A 17,916-nucleotide genomic window follows, 5' to 3' on the forward strand; every position below is an offset into this window, starting at 1 on the left:
AGAATCCATGTGATTAAACGTATTTAAGAGGTTAGATCTTCATTACGTGTACAATTCCAGTGTGTGCACGGACTTCTGTTACAGTACATGTCCGAATTATGAGTTGTGAAGATTTTATTGGAGATGGTAAATACCAGATGTGATTTAATCAGCCTCGATACATTTTGTCACGTCAAACAGGCCAATATTTACTGGAATAATGCCCTTAAATGTTAGGATATGCAGCTTTTGGTTTTCAATTCTCTGTGTATGTATAGAGGAAGTATGTCCAAAAATGTTCTGATGCATTTTTAAAAATTGTTTTGACTACAATGATGTGTGATGTTATGTGCTTTTATCGGTATGTTAAAAATAAATTAAATAATGCTTTATTGAATTGAATTGAATATTATGATATGCAGCTTGTGATGCGTTAATTACAAAAATCTACCTGGTATCTCCCATTGGAAATTAGAACTTGTAATATACAATTATGGCACATGATACAATTCGAACATCTAGGGGTCAGATCTTTGATGTGCGATAATGTTCACACTGAACACCAATGTATTCGAAATAAAGCCATTTCTCTTTCATAGCTAAACAGCACTCCCCAAAGTGATAGTTACTTAATGCCTAGATTTTTGTCCATCTCCCAAAGACATGTAAAACCTCATTCTGCGAGATATTGAATGCAAGAACTGAAGCACAGTAAGCACACAGTGCTTTGTCAGTTTTTCCACTGGAGTGTTTACCATGCAGTGGGGAATATCATGCAGCAGCAGCCTACCCGATGGTTTTGCCTTCATTTATTGTTTTGCAAAGCATCTTTCTGGATATTACCTGAAGCAAATTGTGCACAAAAAACCTACAGAGCTCAATTTGCGCATAACCTTCGATTTAAGATCGGGCAAAACAAACGCAATTTTCATCCACTTTTAAACTCAGTATAGCATGCAGAAAGGAATCCTTATTTTGGGATCATATCTCTTACATTTTGCCTCCTGTGACATATTAACTGACTGGTTACTTGTAGGAAGAAGATGACGATGAAGATGAAGATGAAGGAGATTATGAAAGCCCAGATGAGACTGTAGAAAGTACTGCTGATAATGCTGTGGATTACGAGTCTCCAGCAGAGGATGGGAATCCTGAGAGTGATGGCGATTATGAGCCCCCACCCCTCAATGATGATCCTCCACACCGTGTAGTTATTTTGCCTTGCAAGTCAATCCAATCAACTCCCATCTACCTAGGTAATGCTATAGTTTAAATGTTTAAAATAGTATTTTGTGGTCTGAGTATTTAATGTTTATCAACATTCAGAAACTAAGAACATATTTGGTACAGCAACCAAGCTCTAACACCTTCAGGTTACAGCAAAGTGAATATTCTGATTACAGTAAAAAAGTAATTATGTTAACCATTTTTATTCGTTTGTGACTATCAATTAGTTGTTCTGGTGCTGTTGACTGCTTACAACAACATTTAATTAAGCATATATGTTTTAATAGTATCTTCAAGGCCATATGATTATTTGTTACACTAACTTCATCAGTAAGGCATATCACATATGTGATGTTGCAGATGAAAAGGAACGGCCACCATGTCTCATTCTCTTTATAAGTGTGATTGTTAGGAAGCTAAAAGATGTGGAACACAATTTATACAATGGAATCTAGGGGTGAATCATGTCCTTGACAAGTTTAGAACACAGACTATAGATGGCTTTATGGCTGATCATAATGGTTTAAAATGTGATGTTGCCAATGTAATCAATCTTGTTGTATGACTTTATTCGATATACAATATCATAAAAGTGTACACAGTTCGTTCATCAGTGTTATAAAAAGAAAAGGTATCGTTTTGTCATTTATACAGTACAAAAGGGAATTAAAAAACAAGATATACAAGGTATAAAAAGTTCGTTAAAAATTTTGCAGGATTTAAGAACAATTTATATACAATTAAAACCACAACAACAAAGGGGACATTGCTGGAGCTCCATGAACTACATCATGTTCGCCCGGAGGAGCTTAGATCTAGTTAACCAGGCACATCCCAAATATTTTGCTGTCCCACAAATTACGCTGGGGATTGAGGTGTCCGTTGTAAGAATGTGCAATGCCTTCCTATGGTTCTTGGACCCCAAATTGGAACACACAGGTTTCAATCATTTTCTTCTCGCCTGTTTGTAGAAGAGAAAATGGGGGATAGATTCCGTGGGAGAAGCACAGCCAGGGCACCCACTTTCTTTCTCCCTCGAGTGTGTCCACCCCACTATGAAGTCATTCAGAGTGAGTGTGCCAGACCTCAACTTCAGGTAGAGTGACCTGTCTCTCGGGGATTCAATAAAATCTAGAAAGGGTTCAAGTTTAGGGGTGGGCTTGAAGTCTAGAAACTTCTCCGTCAGAGAGCCATGTTTCAAGTTTCGTATGGCTTCGTTAGACACCCACTCCCAATAGGCCTTCTTGACTACTTGCTTTGGTGGCAGGGTCTGGCTTTCCCAGGCATCTGCCAGAACAATGTCCCCCACTAGCTGCTTCAGTTTGGATACCGAGGATATCTTATGGCCTGTATCTATTCGGACCAGTTCGGTCAGGGCGGAGGCATAATTGCATAGTTCCGGGGTCCTTCTGAGACGTACCCAGAATAAAAGAGGGTGTAGCCTTGCTATATCGCTTATTGAGTGTTTACCATAGTCATGACGGAGAGGAACCAGAGGGGTCGATGGAGGAAGCGAGACCAGGTCCCTGTAAAATTTGTTCTCCGATCTCATCAGATCCATGATGTTCTCAAAACCCCACAGTTCCGCCCCGTATAGGGACATGGGCAAGGCTTTCCCCTCATAGACCTTGATGGCAGGGGCGACAGGTCGACTGTGTGAAAGACACTGGTGTCTTCCAATAGCCCCCGACACTCGTTTGTGATTGAGTAGCATCTTTGACAAATGGGAGTTCCATTTCATTGAGTTCTTGACCGGTACACCCAGATAGTCGAAAGCTTCAACTAGTTCTAAAGGGGAGTCATCCAACTTGATGGTATTTCTGAAACGATTAGATTGAGCCAGTGCCATTAGCTTGGTTTTAGTTGTATTTATGCACAAGCCTCTGGAATCGCAAAACTGGCTAAACCGGTCTAACAGTTTTTGTAAACCCATCGGGCTTTTAGAGATCAGAAGGGTATCGTCTGCAAAGAGCAGCGTGGGCGATTTTTCCCCTGCCAGGGTTGGTGCGTCAGCTGGGTCCTCCCTCAGGTGGTCCACCATCCCGTTGACAAAGAGGGAGAACAAAGTCGGGGCCAAAACACAACCCTGGCGTACCCCTCTCACTACCGCTACCCTCTGGGTCAGGTGTCCCTGGAGGCCCCACCTCACTCTGGCTTAGTTCCCCTCATGGAGGCGTATGATCAGATCCACGATCAGGGGGGGGATGCCTAAGTCAGACAGAACCTGCCAGAGCCTGGCACGAGGGACCAGGTTGAAGGCTGTTCTTAAGTCAATAAATGCCAGATAAAGGCTGCCTTTCTCGATTGTTACAGATTTCCAGTAAATCATGAAAAATCTGAAGACCTGGTCCATCGTGCCCACCCCATGCCTAAATTCTGCTTGGAAATGAGATAAAACCTCATCCTCGTCTATCCATGATCTCAATCTCGTGAGGAGAACCCTGCCAACCACTTTCTGAACTACGTCGATTAAACTAATCAGTCTGTAGTTGGCAGGATCCTCCCTGTCCCCCTTCTTATAGATCATCACTACCTCAGCACCTTTCCAGGAGTCTGGGACCGGGTGGCCACACGCGATGCGATTCAAAACCCGAAGGATGAAAAGGGCCCAAAGAGCTCCATCATGGCGTATTAGATCCCCAGGAAGGCCGTCGGGACCCGCCGCCTTACCCGGCGCGATGCTTGCAATAGCCGATAGAACCTCCCTGAGCCCAAAAACATCCCCTGAGTCAGGAGTCCCAGAGGTGACCTGCTTTGCGACCATGTGCCACCTCAAACGGTGGTTGCAATTAGATGGCTGAACCTCCCTAGTCGACAGCAACGGGGTTGTACCCGTGGCAATAAATGTAGTGTCTATTGCTCGAGTGAGTTGCATGGACAGAGGGTTATGGTCACTTTCTAGACTCGGAATGACCTCTATATCAATAAGGTCGGCCCATAACGCCACATCTATCAATATATAGTCGATACGGGATGGGGAGCTTATCCTATTAAAAGTATATGCTCCACTAGGGTCAGAGCGAGTCCTGCCGTTGGCTGCTCTTAAATTATGCTCTAGGGTCAGGGCATTAATTTGTATGGCTCTTTGGGACCATTTCTTTATTGGGGCTAAATTGAGTGTTGGGATAGCCCATTTAGAGTCCTCGTCCCTAGTGCCCAGGATGTCTTCTTCACTCAGGGGTTCGAAGATGCAGTTAAAGTCTCCTGAAACGATGATCCCTGCATTTTTGGAGATAGCTGACAGCTCTGAGTCTAGAACTGATAGAGTAGATGTCGCTTGGGCACCTGAAGACCCACTGACATAAATATTAAAGATCTCTAAGTGGGCAGCGTTTATGGCCCCTCCAATGGTTAAATGCAGGATGTCCTGGGAAAGAATATTGTGGTTTGATATCGACCAGTTCAGTACGATGCTTGCCCAGATCAGGAGCCCCCCCCGAAGGCCGTCCTCTACCCAAGCTAGTCGCGGGGATGTGATATGTAATAAACCCCGGCATATATAGGGGGACCAGGCTTCATGTCTCCTGGAACAAGCAGATGCCATATTTGCCAATAAAGTCATTCCATTCAGGAAGAGCACATTTTTTTGCAACCCCGCTATGTTCCGAGAGAGCAGCTGGATTACCCCCGCGGTGGCAGTGATATGATCTGCGTGTCTCGCCTCTCCCAACCCAGGTAAGCCAAATGGGAAACATCCTTTACAACGCAACTTTTACCACGCAGTGCCTTTACGACACAACTTTTACAACGCAAACCATCAAAACGCATTGCGCTGGGGGGCGCTCTAGGATAGGGAATAGGTTTAATTTACTATCCAACACCTTCCCTACTATCCACGGGGACTGGAGTTGGAATAGTAAATTAAACTATTCACTATCCAGCACCCCAAAGCACTATGCGTTGTAAAGGCATGCATTGTAAAAACAGCGTTGTAAAGGCATGCGATGTAAAAGCATGCGTTGTAATGTCATACATCCAAGCCAAATGTATCTATTGCGGACTCCCTAGTGACCTTCCGTGCTACACCACCTAGCTCTAGTGCGGCCGTGCGCACACCATCGCCTCCTGGAGGGTGACTCACGGGAGCAGAAGGGAGATCTACTGGTCGCTCCCCCTGTAGTCAATCGACTTGGCCCAGCCCGGAGCCACCCACCTCCTGGGCCATCGACCAAAGGGGGAACCGACGAATCTGGATGGATGAATGCTCAGGGGAAGATGTTCTAAACTCGAGGGTTAATAGGTTCTCTGCTATCGTGGTGTCAAAGAACTGGATCTCAATGCAGTCAGTACTCGAGTCCGCCCTTGTGACCCACCTCACTTTGGCTATATCCTCCCGTATGATGGATCTGCAGCCCCTTGTGTGCCTCAGCCAGTGTATAGCCTTGTTGTGGATAGACTAGCTACTTTCATAGCCCCCTGCTGTGGTCAGTCTTGGGACCTGTGTCATGAATATTGTTGACCTGTTTTTGTGCCGATGAGATGGATCGCCTTGGGGGCCTGTGCCTGTGGGTAGCCTATTCAGAGCGCGGTTAGGGGGGGCCGGGGAACAATTTGCAGCCATGGATGGGGCCTGCCCCTGGGAGCGCCCTTGGGGTGCCCTGGATTTTGCGGAGTCAGCATATGACCTAACAGTAGGGAGTGTAATGTTTGACCCTAAGGGGCCCTGTGTGTAGTGGACCAATGGAGGAGGGGGATTGGGGGAAGCACCCCTAGGTTAGACCATGTTGGCCTTTTTAGCTGTTATGCATGGCCCTCGAAGAAGTGATTGAACAGGAGCAGCTAATATGGCAGCTCGCCCAGCCAATAAACCCACCACCTTGTCTCCCAGGGATGCTACTATCTTTTCCAGCTCGGTAATCCTCTCTAGTAGCTCTAGAGAGCCCACACAGGTTACAACTAGCCGAAATCTCAACAGATGACTTGTCGACATGACCTCCCAGAGAAGATGGAATGGCATCGTCAGGTACTAAATCAAGAAGTGCAAATCTATTTGAACAAAGTACCAAGGAGGCCAGAACATGACCCCTTTCCAGCCCACCGGAAGGTTCAGCAGCTGGAGTTATATTGGAGGTGGGGGAAGGGTCAGGTCCTTCCTCTGTCTGGGCAGGAATAATGTTCTCAGCACTCGTACAACGCTTGTGAGGATTTCGTTTGGCAAACATGGAAGCAATTGGTTTTCCTTGGGCCAAGGGAGGGATCTCGATACCCTCGCGCGTGGCACTAGTCGCAGTTTTGGTGCTGCTGTGGCTTAGGACCTCTTCACAGTCATTGACTATTTCCTCAATTCTTGTCAGCACACAGTTCATTGCTGCATGCAGCGCTTTTTTGGCTTCTTTTCCTTTTTTATTTGTGGATGTCCCCCTCCCTCCATATTCTTCCTCTTTCCCATGGTAACAAGTGACAGAGCAGAAAGTAGAAAAAGGAAGATAGAGTGAACAAAGCCTCCTTTACGAAGCGAATAAACAGACACTCCCCTCTAGTAGGGTTTGGCTCCGCGGGTAGGATTTGGTGAAAACAGCCCTGCTGCTAACGACCATACAAGTACAGTACCTTTAGGGTTTGGAGAGGCAGATGGAAGTGCGGGGGCACAGCCCGGCCTCCTTCGGCCCCCGACGGCCACAGATGGCCCGCCCTTTGCCCTGGCTTCGCCCGGCGCACGTCCGCGCGCGGTGGAGAGAGGCGGGCGGTTTCCTGACGGCCCCCACGGCTCTCTGGGGCTTCGAGTTCCTTCACAGCCCTCAGGATCCCCCAGCAGCAGCACAGCAAGCAGGTAAGCAGCGTCTCCCGCGGAGCGGGAGGTGCAAGGAGTTTAAGCAGTGCCCGGTGCGAGGGAGAGAGGCGGGGCGATCTCCTGACGGCCCCCGCGGCTCTCTGGGGCTTCGAGTCCCCTAGACAGTCCTCAGGATCCCCCAGCAGCAGCACAGCAACCAGGTACGCAGCATCTCCCACGGAGCGGGAGGCGCAAGGAGTTTAAGCAATGCCCGGTGCGAGGGAGAGAGGGGGCGGTCTCCTGACGGCCCCCGCGGCTCTCTGGGGCTTCGAGTCCCTTCACAGCCCTCAGGATCCCCCAGCAGCAGCACAGCAACCAGGTACGCAGCATCTCCCATGGAGCAGGGGGTGCAAGGAGTTTAAGCAGTGCCCGGTGCGAGGGAGAGAGGCGGGGCGGTCTCCTGACACCGCCCGCGGCTCTCTGGGGCTTCGAGTCCCTTCACAGCCCTCAGGATCCCCCAGCAGCAGCACAGCAACCAGGTACGCAGCGTCTAATCAATCCAAATATCTGGAGATCAGGATATTCTGTGGAAGATTCAAAATGGTTCTGACAGCTATGTGGTCGGTGATGTACATTTTGTTTACTACATACGTAGGAAGAGCAAGATTCTATGACAGTAAATCTATGCAGAAGATGTATAGCAATTACGTTGCCCATTTTCTTCAAAAGATGAAAGCAAGTAAAAGTAACTGTGCCAAGCTGTCTGGAGCAGATGAGTTCATCATCAAATATGAAGTCAAGATTGGAAACAGCATTTGTCAGGGTTGGATAAGTTCTTAGAGGAATTAGCCACTACTGCTTTTTGTCTACACTGATGGAGGTTCTACTATTATAAGGACCTCTGACATGTCGGAATTTAGTTTTAGACAGTTCGTCATCATCCACGTAGCTACTGAGATTATACAACTGGTGAACCTTGATTGCAGTTGCTAATGGTCTCCCTACAGTTGGATGATGATGATCTGATTAGCATCCGCCTAAGTCATTATCTTTAGGCCAGATGGTCTCACTAGTCAAACAATCAAATGTCAGCCCCGCATGCAAGACCCTCCCTTCCCATCTGGGAAGGAATTCTAAGTCAGATTCCTCTTGAAGACCTGGAGGAAAGGTTAAACACCCTTCTCCCCATCTACTATTGTGAGCTCTCAACAACAAAACTCACCTCTCACTATAACTCTATTATTGCCTCCATTATGGACCAAATAGCTCCCCTGAAACTAAAAAGAGCCAGGAACACACCATCTAGACCATGGTTCAACACAGACAAACTCCAAAAGAAGAGAACAAAGAGCTGCAGAAAGACTCTGGCAAAACAAACCGTCCACAATCCTACGAGATAGACTCAAATCAGTTAGCGTAAAATGTAAAAAACACATAATGAACTAAAAATCTTCCTTCTTTTGTAACGCCCTTGCTAATGCTAAAAACAGGGACAAAGAACTCTTCAATCTGATTAGGCAGCATACTTCCAAACCCACTTCGACACTAGCTGCGGCCTCAAAAGACCTATGCGATAACTTTGCCAAATCCTTCAATGACAAAATCACCAAGATAGAACTCTCCCTGGAAGTTCACCGTAGTCCCACCGCCAGTAAATTGCCACCAGTGACGGAAGAGACAACCATTCCCAAGCACCCCACAAACCTATGGAAATCTTTCAATCCCATCTCTGAAGCAGAGATAATCAAAATGATTTCCAACTCCAAGCCCTCAGCACACTTCCTGGATCCCATACTTGCCCAACTGGCCAAAAAGTTCTCACTCTCCCTAGCCCCACTCTGGACCAAGATTATAAACCATTCCCTAAGCACTGGAGTCATGCCGGATCGTCTCAAAATCGGCCAAGTCACACCTCTACTGAAAATCCCAGCTCCAACACAAACGATCTTAACAACTTCAGACACATCTCCAACCTCCCTCTCCTAGCCAAAATCCTGGAAAGATGCATTCTCCTCCAGCTTACTTAACACCTGGACATCACCAACCTTCTTGACCCCCACCAATCGGGTTTCAGAAAAGGATGCAGCACAAAGACAGCGATCCTAAATATAATAGTCGATATGCACAAATCTCTTGACACGGGTTAATATTGCCTACTCATACTCCTGGACCTATCTGCAGCTTTCGACATGGTTGACCACAAACTTCTCATTAAGACACTTAAAGAAATGGTTGGAGTGGAAGAGGTGGTCTTACAATGGTTCACCTCTTTTCTACAAAACCGCACCCAAAGAATAAAAATCAAAAACTTCTCATCGGACCTACTCCCTGTTAGCAGAAATGTCCCAAAAGGATCAGTTCACTCGCCGCAGCTTTTCAACATCTATATGGAACCACTTACCACCATATTAAAAAACAACAACATTCCCTTCCACCTCTACGTTGACGATACCCAGACCTATCTGGAAACCTCCTCCATCTAAGACATTCAGAGACTGAACTACACTCTGAGAGAAGTCCAGCACTGGTTATCCTACATCCACCTGAAACTAAACTAAGACAAGACAGAAATTCTCCTCATCTCCAACAAGGAGAAGAACCCCCAAATCACAGAATGGTTAAAAGCTATTGATGCTCTCCATCCCAACCCTACCCCAGCCGATTCTGTAAAATCGCTGGCAATCACTCTGGACCCTAAGTTAGACATGAGGAAACACATCAAGAACACTGCAAAGAGCGCCTTCCTCACCCTCAAACTACTCAACAAAATAAAACCCTTCATACCTCCCAATTACCTCAAACAAGCCACTCAATCCCTGGTGCTGTCAAGACTGTACCACGGAAATGCAAACCTCACAGGATCAGCAAAATCTCACCTAGGTCCCCTCTGATCAATTCTGAACGCAGCAGCTAGAATGGTCACCGGAGTCAAGGAATATGAACACATCTTCCTGCACTTGGGGAGCTAAAATGGCTCCCAAACGAAATGCATGCCAACTTCAAAGCTTCCTGCTTCATACACAAAGCACTGCACACAGGTACTCCCGCCTATCTGGACTCAAAACTCCAGAAGGCCAGTCAGACAAGAAGCCTAAGGAGTACTAACACCCTACTCCTTATCCCTTCGAAAACTCGCAAACAAAAAACTGCATCTCGCTCCTTCGCAGGAAATGCGCCCAAAATCTGGAACTCCATTCCAATCCATATCAGGACCAATACCTCCTACCTAATTTTCAAAAGGCAGCTCAAATACCTACTCCTTAATCGATCTCTCATGAATGCATAGCTAAAGACTAACTAACGAAGCCTGCCTATAGCAGCACTCAGACACTTTGACAATAGGACCGTACCTCATTAATCTCACCTAGAGCCACGATGCTTTCTTCAATTACATTTCTGTGAAGCATTATAAGACACCGGACACCCTACTATGCTAACATATCTTATGAAGGACAATGGGCTCTTTTTTTTAAAGTACTCTGCAATGAGTCCTGACTCACTGTACATATTACTGTGTAAATTTATCTTACGTGTGATAATGCTGTAAAGCACTCTGATACCCTCGAGTCTAGCTAGCGCTGTATAAAACTCTTAAATAAATAAATTTGGTTGGGATTTATCTACCTTAACTTTAAATTTGCTGATTTCTACTGTATTCAATGAAAAGTGTAAGTGCATTTAAACAAAGTATTTTCTGGTACAGTGATGACGTTATCATTTATTATGATGTTAGATACTATTTTTCAAGGATGTAGCCCAGGTGCAACTGTCCTTTTGACTGATGCTGACTTCAGAGCAGAAAACTTCAACTTGACATTCCACTTCATTGTATTTTCAAAAAATGTTTCCAATTGACACATTCTGTCTCTAGATTGTTAAACAAGACTAGAAGCAGAACGCTGATATCCTCAACAGCATGTGAACTCTTGCTGCAGCAAGCTGATTTGTGTCCCCATCCAGGGCTAAATGAATGTCATTAGAGGTATATTACCCAAAAATTGTATACTAAATACTATGCTACAAAAACACCACTGGATCCGAGCTAGCCTAGCTGATGAAGGGTAATGCCCTGAAACCGGTCCCAGAATGCTTGTTTCCAGTCCAGGGAGGACCTGGCTTGGCAGTTCGGGCTGAACTGTTCCCATAAGGAACAGGGTCAAAACTGATGTGCATATGATATGGCTGGGTCCAAACTGGGGTGGTATGGTGAGTAAAAGAATGATGGATATAACCCAGATCCTTGTGACTGGGGGTGAATGTTTACATTGTCCAGCATTCCGTCTATTAATTGTTTCTTTTGCACAAAAATGATTGTGTCAAACATATCGACAACCAAAATAGGTGTATGCAGGTAAGTGTAGATTTACTATGTTTAACTCCACAAGTATGTACCTTGACAAGATATATATCTTCAAGGTTAATTGTTGCGGAGTTAAGAATAGTAAGTCTATACTTACCAATATATACTTAACCTAGTGATATATTGGTTGTTGATATCTTTGCTGTAGTGTTTTTATGTCCCAATATTAGGTACCCAATATTCTGACATACACTCTCATCAGTTTCTCAAACCTGGATAGATAAGTGACTGAATAATGTGAACATTGCGAAAATGCTCACCTGCTTACATCTGATTGTGATAGAAGGCCCAGATTTGCAGAAAAGCACTTGGTTCACCATCTTCATCAACTACAAAGTGCTACGCATATTCCATTCTACATTATTATTACTTTAGGTTTGAGAGGGCATAAATGTATCATGACAGTATCCATCCATCAAATGAGGTAAACTAAAGTTATAAAACCTGCAAATAATTTCCTATAATCTAAAATGGCTTAATTTTAACTATTTGCATATCCATGTGTGGGACTACAGTATAGAGGGTCATAGGTCTTAGCATGCCACCCTGCCACTCATATATAATGAGTAACACCCACTGAGCAATCTTTGCATATTTAACAGGAGATCATAGTGCCTATGTATCAACTATACACTCTGCTGTACCCAACAATTCTATGATACACATTTAGAACATAAAAATTGCCACTACTTTAAAAGTCTTCCATCAAATTACTGGGATATATACAAACACCCTCTCCACTTCCCATTGAATACATTGCAGTTATTGAGCCACACACAATTCTTTTTCATGATCAGAATCCAGTCTTGTCAGCTAGCACCTGCAATGAAGCATTTTCATAAACAGTCAGTTGCATCACTTCCCTGGAAACCATAGACCTGCTGAACACCTGATGGCACTTTCTGGCTTCCTGAGACAACACTGGCAAGCAGGGAAGACTTTTTGAACGTTTTAGACAATGGTAAATCAGCTCCACTGATCCATTCCACTGATCTGCACTACCTAAAATCAGGATGGACAATAGATTCATTTCGGACGACTTGAAAAAATTAATAGGGTTTCAAGAAAGAATCTGTAATGCTTTGCCATCAGCTTTACATATGCCATCTTACCTTCTCTACAAATGTTCTCTCAGACATGTTCGAGGAAAGTCAAGAATGCATATTTAGCTTTAATGGAAGGAACATGGTTTGCCTAATGGATAATATCTCCTTCTCTTTCATAGCTTCATATAATACAAGAAATTATCCAAAGAGATGTAGACATCTTTCATAATGCAGCGATCTAGAGATTATTGTCTCTCCTAAGTTTGGTAATTGAGACTTATATAGGCCTTTTGTCAATTAACAAAATGAGGTGATGGAGAAACGCAGGAAGGTTCAAATCCACATTTTACAAGAAAATCCAAAATATATATGGTGATTAAAGATGTGTTTGAACTAAATATCTTCACACAGAGCACAAAGTGAGACAAGAATGCTCCAAGATCAAGCATAGAAGGTGGAATATGAATCATGTCATGATTCATGACTGCACATTTTGTAGGTGACAACTTTTGCACTATTTAGCATGATAGCATAAGATTTGCATAACAGGACTAAACCCTCTTTTTTTTTAACTCTTTATTCATGACTGTTCCAATTAACTCATGTTACAGTTATACATGTTATCCTGCAACAGTCTTTTCTCTTTTCCTTCAGATAGCTTTCGGCAATTTAACAAGTGATTCTTCTCAAGTACAGTAACATCAATAAGTAAATATCTTTCAGTACTTCTACGTTCACGTCATGTTATCATTACAGTGTCGTCATAAAACTGGACGCCATCCCACCCAACTCCCACCCCTCCCCCTACGTCTCCTGGCTCTACCAGTGGTTAGGTACTATGTTCGTCGACAGATGGACTCCATCTTATCCATAAAAGTGCATTGGCACGGGGCTGGCTAACCTGTACACTCGGCAGACCCAGTCCCGCTCTGTATTCCATTGTTCACCACCCTGTAGGCCCAACTATGGGATATTTGCCTGAGAGGGCATCAGGTCCACTTCCTCCATCTCCAACAGCATCCACTCCCATTCCTGCGCAACTGGATGCTTCAGGAGCCCCCGCTCCTCCTCTCTACGCAGGATTACACCTTCTGCCCTGCCCCACTTCAGCAAATCAGACCGCCACACCTCCACACCCGGGGGCCTGGCTGATTTCCACCTCATAGTTATGACCCTAATTGCCAGCACTAACGCCAGGTCTATGAGTTTCAGCGAGGCTTTTTGGGTCTTAGGTCTTTTTCTGTGTCCTATCAGACAAGGCAACGCCCCCTCCGGGATCTGCAGGGTTGTAACTGTGTTTAGGGTATGGCAGACTGTCCCCCAGTAGCTGCGCAGTTGTGGGCATGACCAGAGCATATGGAGGAGTCCGGCCTCATCCATCTGACACCGGGGACAAGTATGGGAAGAAGCAGGGAACATCCTATGGAGCCTCTGTGGGGTGAGATACGCTCTGTGCAATACCATAGCCTGTATAAATTTAAACTTGACATTTCTAGACACCCTTCTATGGTGTTCTAGGACCACCTTCCAAGCCCCGTCTGTCATAGCCTCTCATGTGTCTAGGGTTCAGGCGTCACTGAGTGTAGTAAGAGATAGGGCAGCGTGTTCCCTAATGCCCATGTAGAGCCATCGTACTAAGTGGTCCCCGGTCCCCATATAGTGAAGGAGATGCACTAGTTCATGTTGTTCTGGTTTGCTGCGCTGTGAGGCCCATGTGCGTCTCACATAGTGTGTCACTGTAGCATGTAGGAAGTACAATCGCGGTGGGGCCCCTGTTGACTGCGCGAAGGAGGCATGATCCAGTAGTGTGTCGTCCCCAAACAGGTCGCCCACACTGTCAACCCCTGCCTCCGTCCAAGGTTGTAATCTACGTTGTGTCAAATGTCCTTGCGGCGTTGGGAGACCTAACAGGGGGATGTTATCTGCGTAAGGTACAGCCCCTGCCATGTACGCCAGTGCCTTATGCCAGCACAGCAGTGCCGTTTGCAGGAGAGGGTGGCAGTCGTGTGGGATCTTGGCTCCGGGCAGCAGAAGGGAGTGTAGCTCTCCCCGTGCTAATCGTTCTCGTGTGAAGTCGATTTCATATAAATTCCTGCCCGCCACCCACGGTGACAGCCATTGCAACTGGCTTGCGTAGTAGTAGCTGCGGAGGTCCGGTACTCCGAGTCCCCCCTGTCTGGTGCCTAGCTGTAACTTCCTAAGGCTTATTCGCCGTCGCCCAGGGCCCCATATGAGAGTAATCAGGATCGTGTTTAGTGCCGCACATATTTGTTGTGGGAGGGGAACCGGTAGGTTTACAAAATAGTACAGTATACGCGGGAGCATGACCATCTTAGAAATTGATATTCCTACCCATGACGGATAGTGGCAAGGATGTCCAAAAGTTTACACTACTCCGGAGGCGAGTAATGGCCTTCCAAATATTGCCGTCAATCTGGTCTTCCGGTCGTCTATAAACATTAATGCCCAGGTATTTGAATGTGGTCGGCTCTATTTGGATTTGATAATCACCAAACTGGACGTGGGAGTGTCGTAGCCCTTCTCGGAAGTAGAAGCCAAGTGATTTCGTCGGATTAATGGCCAGGCCAGACACAGCCGTAAACCGGTCAAAGATGGTTGCTAGAGTCGAGTGGTTCGCATCCAAATCCCGAAAATACAACAGTATATCATCGGCGTAGATTGATAGGAGATTATGTGTTCCTCCAATCGAGATGCCTATTGCGCCCGCCTGGGTTCGGAGTGCTATCGCCAAACGCTCAAGTGTCAATACGAACAGCAGGGGCGATAACGGGCAACCCTGTCGGGTGCCCCTATAGATATCGTAACTGTCCGATATGTACCTGCCAGTTCGTGCTCTGGCTGTCGGGTTCGTATATAATAGTCGAATCCACTTGATCAGGAAGTCGGGAAACCAGAAACACCGGATGACCTCAAACATAAACTCCCATGTCAGGGAGTCGAAGGCCTGTCGGAGGTCTAAGGCGATACAACCGGCTTGAGGAAAGTCCAGTGGTGTGGCAGCCATGAGGGCGTGGAGCCTCCTCGTGTTCTGGGAAGTGCTCCTCCCTGGGAGGAAGCCACATTGGTCCGGATGTATCAGGGAAGGGAGATGGGCCTGTATCCGCATGGTGATAGTTTTGCTAAGTATTTTGTACTCTGTGGAGAGCATTGAGAGGGGTCTGTAATTGGTCAAGTCAAGGGTATCCCTGCCAGGTTTTGGTATGGATATAACCGAGGCTTGCATGGTGGAGACGGGCAGGTGACCAACCTCGTAAGCCGTCTCCTAAACTTTCTCTAAGATGGATACTAGCGTTGTGGAATAAGTCTGGTAAAATTCTACAGGAAACCCGTCCTTGCCAGGGGTCTTGCCTCGGATGAGGGATCGAATGGCTAGTTTTATTTCCTGCTGCGTGATTGGACCGTCCACCATAGACTGTTCGTCCCGGGTCAAGGTTGGGAATGGTAAGTCTCTTAGAAAGTCTAACATTATGTCTCCACCGCTCACGGGGGGAGGGGCATACAACGTCTCCTGATGGGCTCTAAATGCAGCATTAATATCCGCCTGCGTGGACAGGTCTCTGCCCGCTCCATCCCTAATTTTCGTGATCACTGGGACTTCAGGGCTGTCACACACTAGGCGAACCAACAGGGCCCCATACCTATCCGATTCTGCCTGCTTGCGTCTCAAGTGATCTTTGTGGTCAATAACCCGTAGTGTTTTCAGGAGTTCCGCATGCTCTATGTTACATGACTGTAAATCCCCGCCGCCGTCTCGAGATCTTTCAGTCGGTCTCCTACCTCACAGAGCTTTCTGTGAATTTCTTGTCTGGCCCCTACTAACTGGCCAATGGCCGCCCCCCTTATCACTGTCTTCATGGCGTCCCACACCAGTAGGTTTGAGGATGCAGAGTCCCAGTTCTCCCGAAAGTAATTATCCAGTGTATCCGATATGTACGTGCGGAATGGGTTATCCTCTAATAACAGTGGGTTAAAGTCTCCAGGTGGGTACCGGTGACGCACCCTTCCCCAGTGTAGGTCCAGCGTCAGTAGTCTGTGATCAGAGAAGGTTTTAGCAAGGTATTCTGAGGACATGCATTTGGGACAGCAGAGAGCTGGTACACACAAATCTGTCCAGGCGAGAGTGGAGGTCGTGCACCGGGGAATAGTATGAGTATTCCTTATGTGTCGGGTGTAGGGTGCGCCATATGTCCGTCAGTCCCCAACCATGGATCCAGGTTCTGAAAGAATCTGACATCCTGTGTACCCCTGCCGTCTGGAGGGGGGGTGCGATCTATCCAGACCAACATCCAGAACTAAATTCCAATCGCCCCCCAGAACCCAGGGGATATCCATCCAGTCAGCTAAGGCCGGGCCCACAGCTGTAAGGAATCTGTCTTGATCGAAGTTCGGAGCATAAATGCTGCCCAGAACCAGCAGTGCACCATCCAGTGTGCCTTTCACTAATATATATCGTCCTTGGTCGTCCACTTTCCTCTCAAGTTCCACAAATGGTGTAACGTGTCGCACCCATATTGTAGCCCCCCTGGAAAAGGCCGAGAATGATGTAGAAAATATAGTGCCCCTCCATTTCTTACGTAGTGTGTGTGCCTCAGACAATGTTAGGTGGGATTCCTGTAGGAACAATATTTGAGCCTGTTGCCGGAGTAAGAAAGCATGTATTCTAAGTCTTTTTTGTATCGCACCGAGTCCCTGTACATTCCAGGTAGCCAGCCTATATCGCCCTTTCGTGTCAGCCATACAGGGATGCAGATGCCATATTAGACAGTGCCCTGTACTGTAATGTGTATGTCAGCAAGGTTAGCCAGGAGACGTATCCTACCCCACCCCAAACTTGAACTCTGTAGGCGCAGCTGAAAAACATTGCTGTGCCGAGCAAGTAAATACAAAACGTTACAAATCGAACTTCGGTACATACGCTCCTGGGTGGTCGACTAAGCTTGTACCATGGCCACATGATCCTACATTGTGCGCTGCCGGCTCTACAGTGCCGCCAGCGGAGTCTGTTTTGCAAGGTGTCCATTACTTGTGGCCCCCAAGGGGGGGCCTCTCCTCCCTCCAAATACTATCTCTTCTGCTCAAAATGTGGGTTAGATTCGATGACCAGCTGTCTTTTAAACAACAAGTGGTGGCCGTGGCCGGCACTTGTTTCTATATTATTAGATCCTTAAGGAAGTTTTTTGATCTTCTTCCCTTGTCAGGAAGAAAAACGGTGGCAGTTGCTCTGATAACATCCAGACTGGACTACTGCAACGACCTGTATGCGGGAGCAAATAAGTCCGTTCTCCACAGGCTGCAGATGGTCCAGCATGCAACTGCCCATTTGGTGTTACGCTGGCCTCGCAAGTCATCTGCCTCGGCCGCGCTTAAGGCGCTTCATTGGTTACCGATCTGTAAACGGATCCTGTTTAAGATTCTTCTGATTACCTTCAGAGCTTTCCAACAGCAAGGGCCTAGATACTTGTCCAATGGCTTCAAACGTTATCAGCCCATGCGCTGCCTGAGGTCTGCAAATCAGAACCTGTTGGTAACACCTAGATTTAAGCTGGCGACCAAAGGTGGTAAATCTCTTTTTT

At 46.4% G+C, this 17,916-nt stretch overlaps 1 protein-coding gene across 7 annotated transcripts in view; it reads left to right on the forward strand.

Moving 5' to 3' along the window:
- The window catches only part of LCP2 (lymphocyte cytosolic protein 2), a 665,418-nt gene that overhangs the window by 425,001 nt on the left and 222,501 nt on the right, over positions 1–17,916 (forward strand). For all 7 annotated transcript variants that reach the window (XM_078653368.1, XM_078653363.1, XM_078653365.1 and 4 more), the window contains exon 7: positions 1,016–1,235. In XM_078653368.1, coding sequence (XP_078509494.1) covers positions 1,016–1,235 — 220 coding nt within the window. The remainder of the gene's footprint in view (positions 1–1,015; positions 1,236–17,916) is intronic.

Source organism: Lissotriton helveticus, chromosome 7, assembly GCF_964261635.1.
Source record: "Lissotriton helveticus chromosome 7, aLisHel1.1, whole genome shotgun sequence".
Taxonomy (NCBI): domain Eukaryota; kingdom Metazoa; phylum Chordata; class Amphibia; order Caudata; family Salamandridae; genus Lissotriton; species Lissotriton helveticus.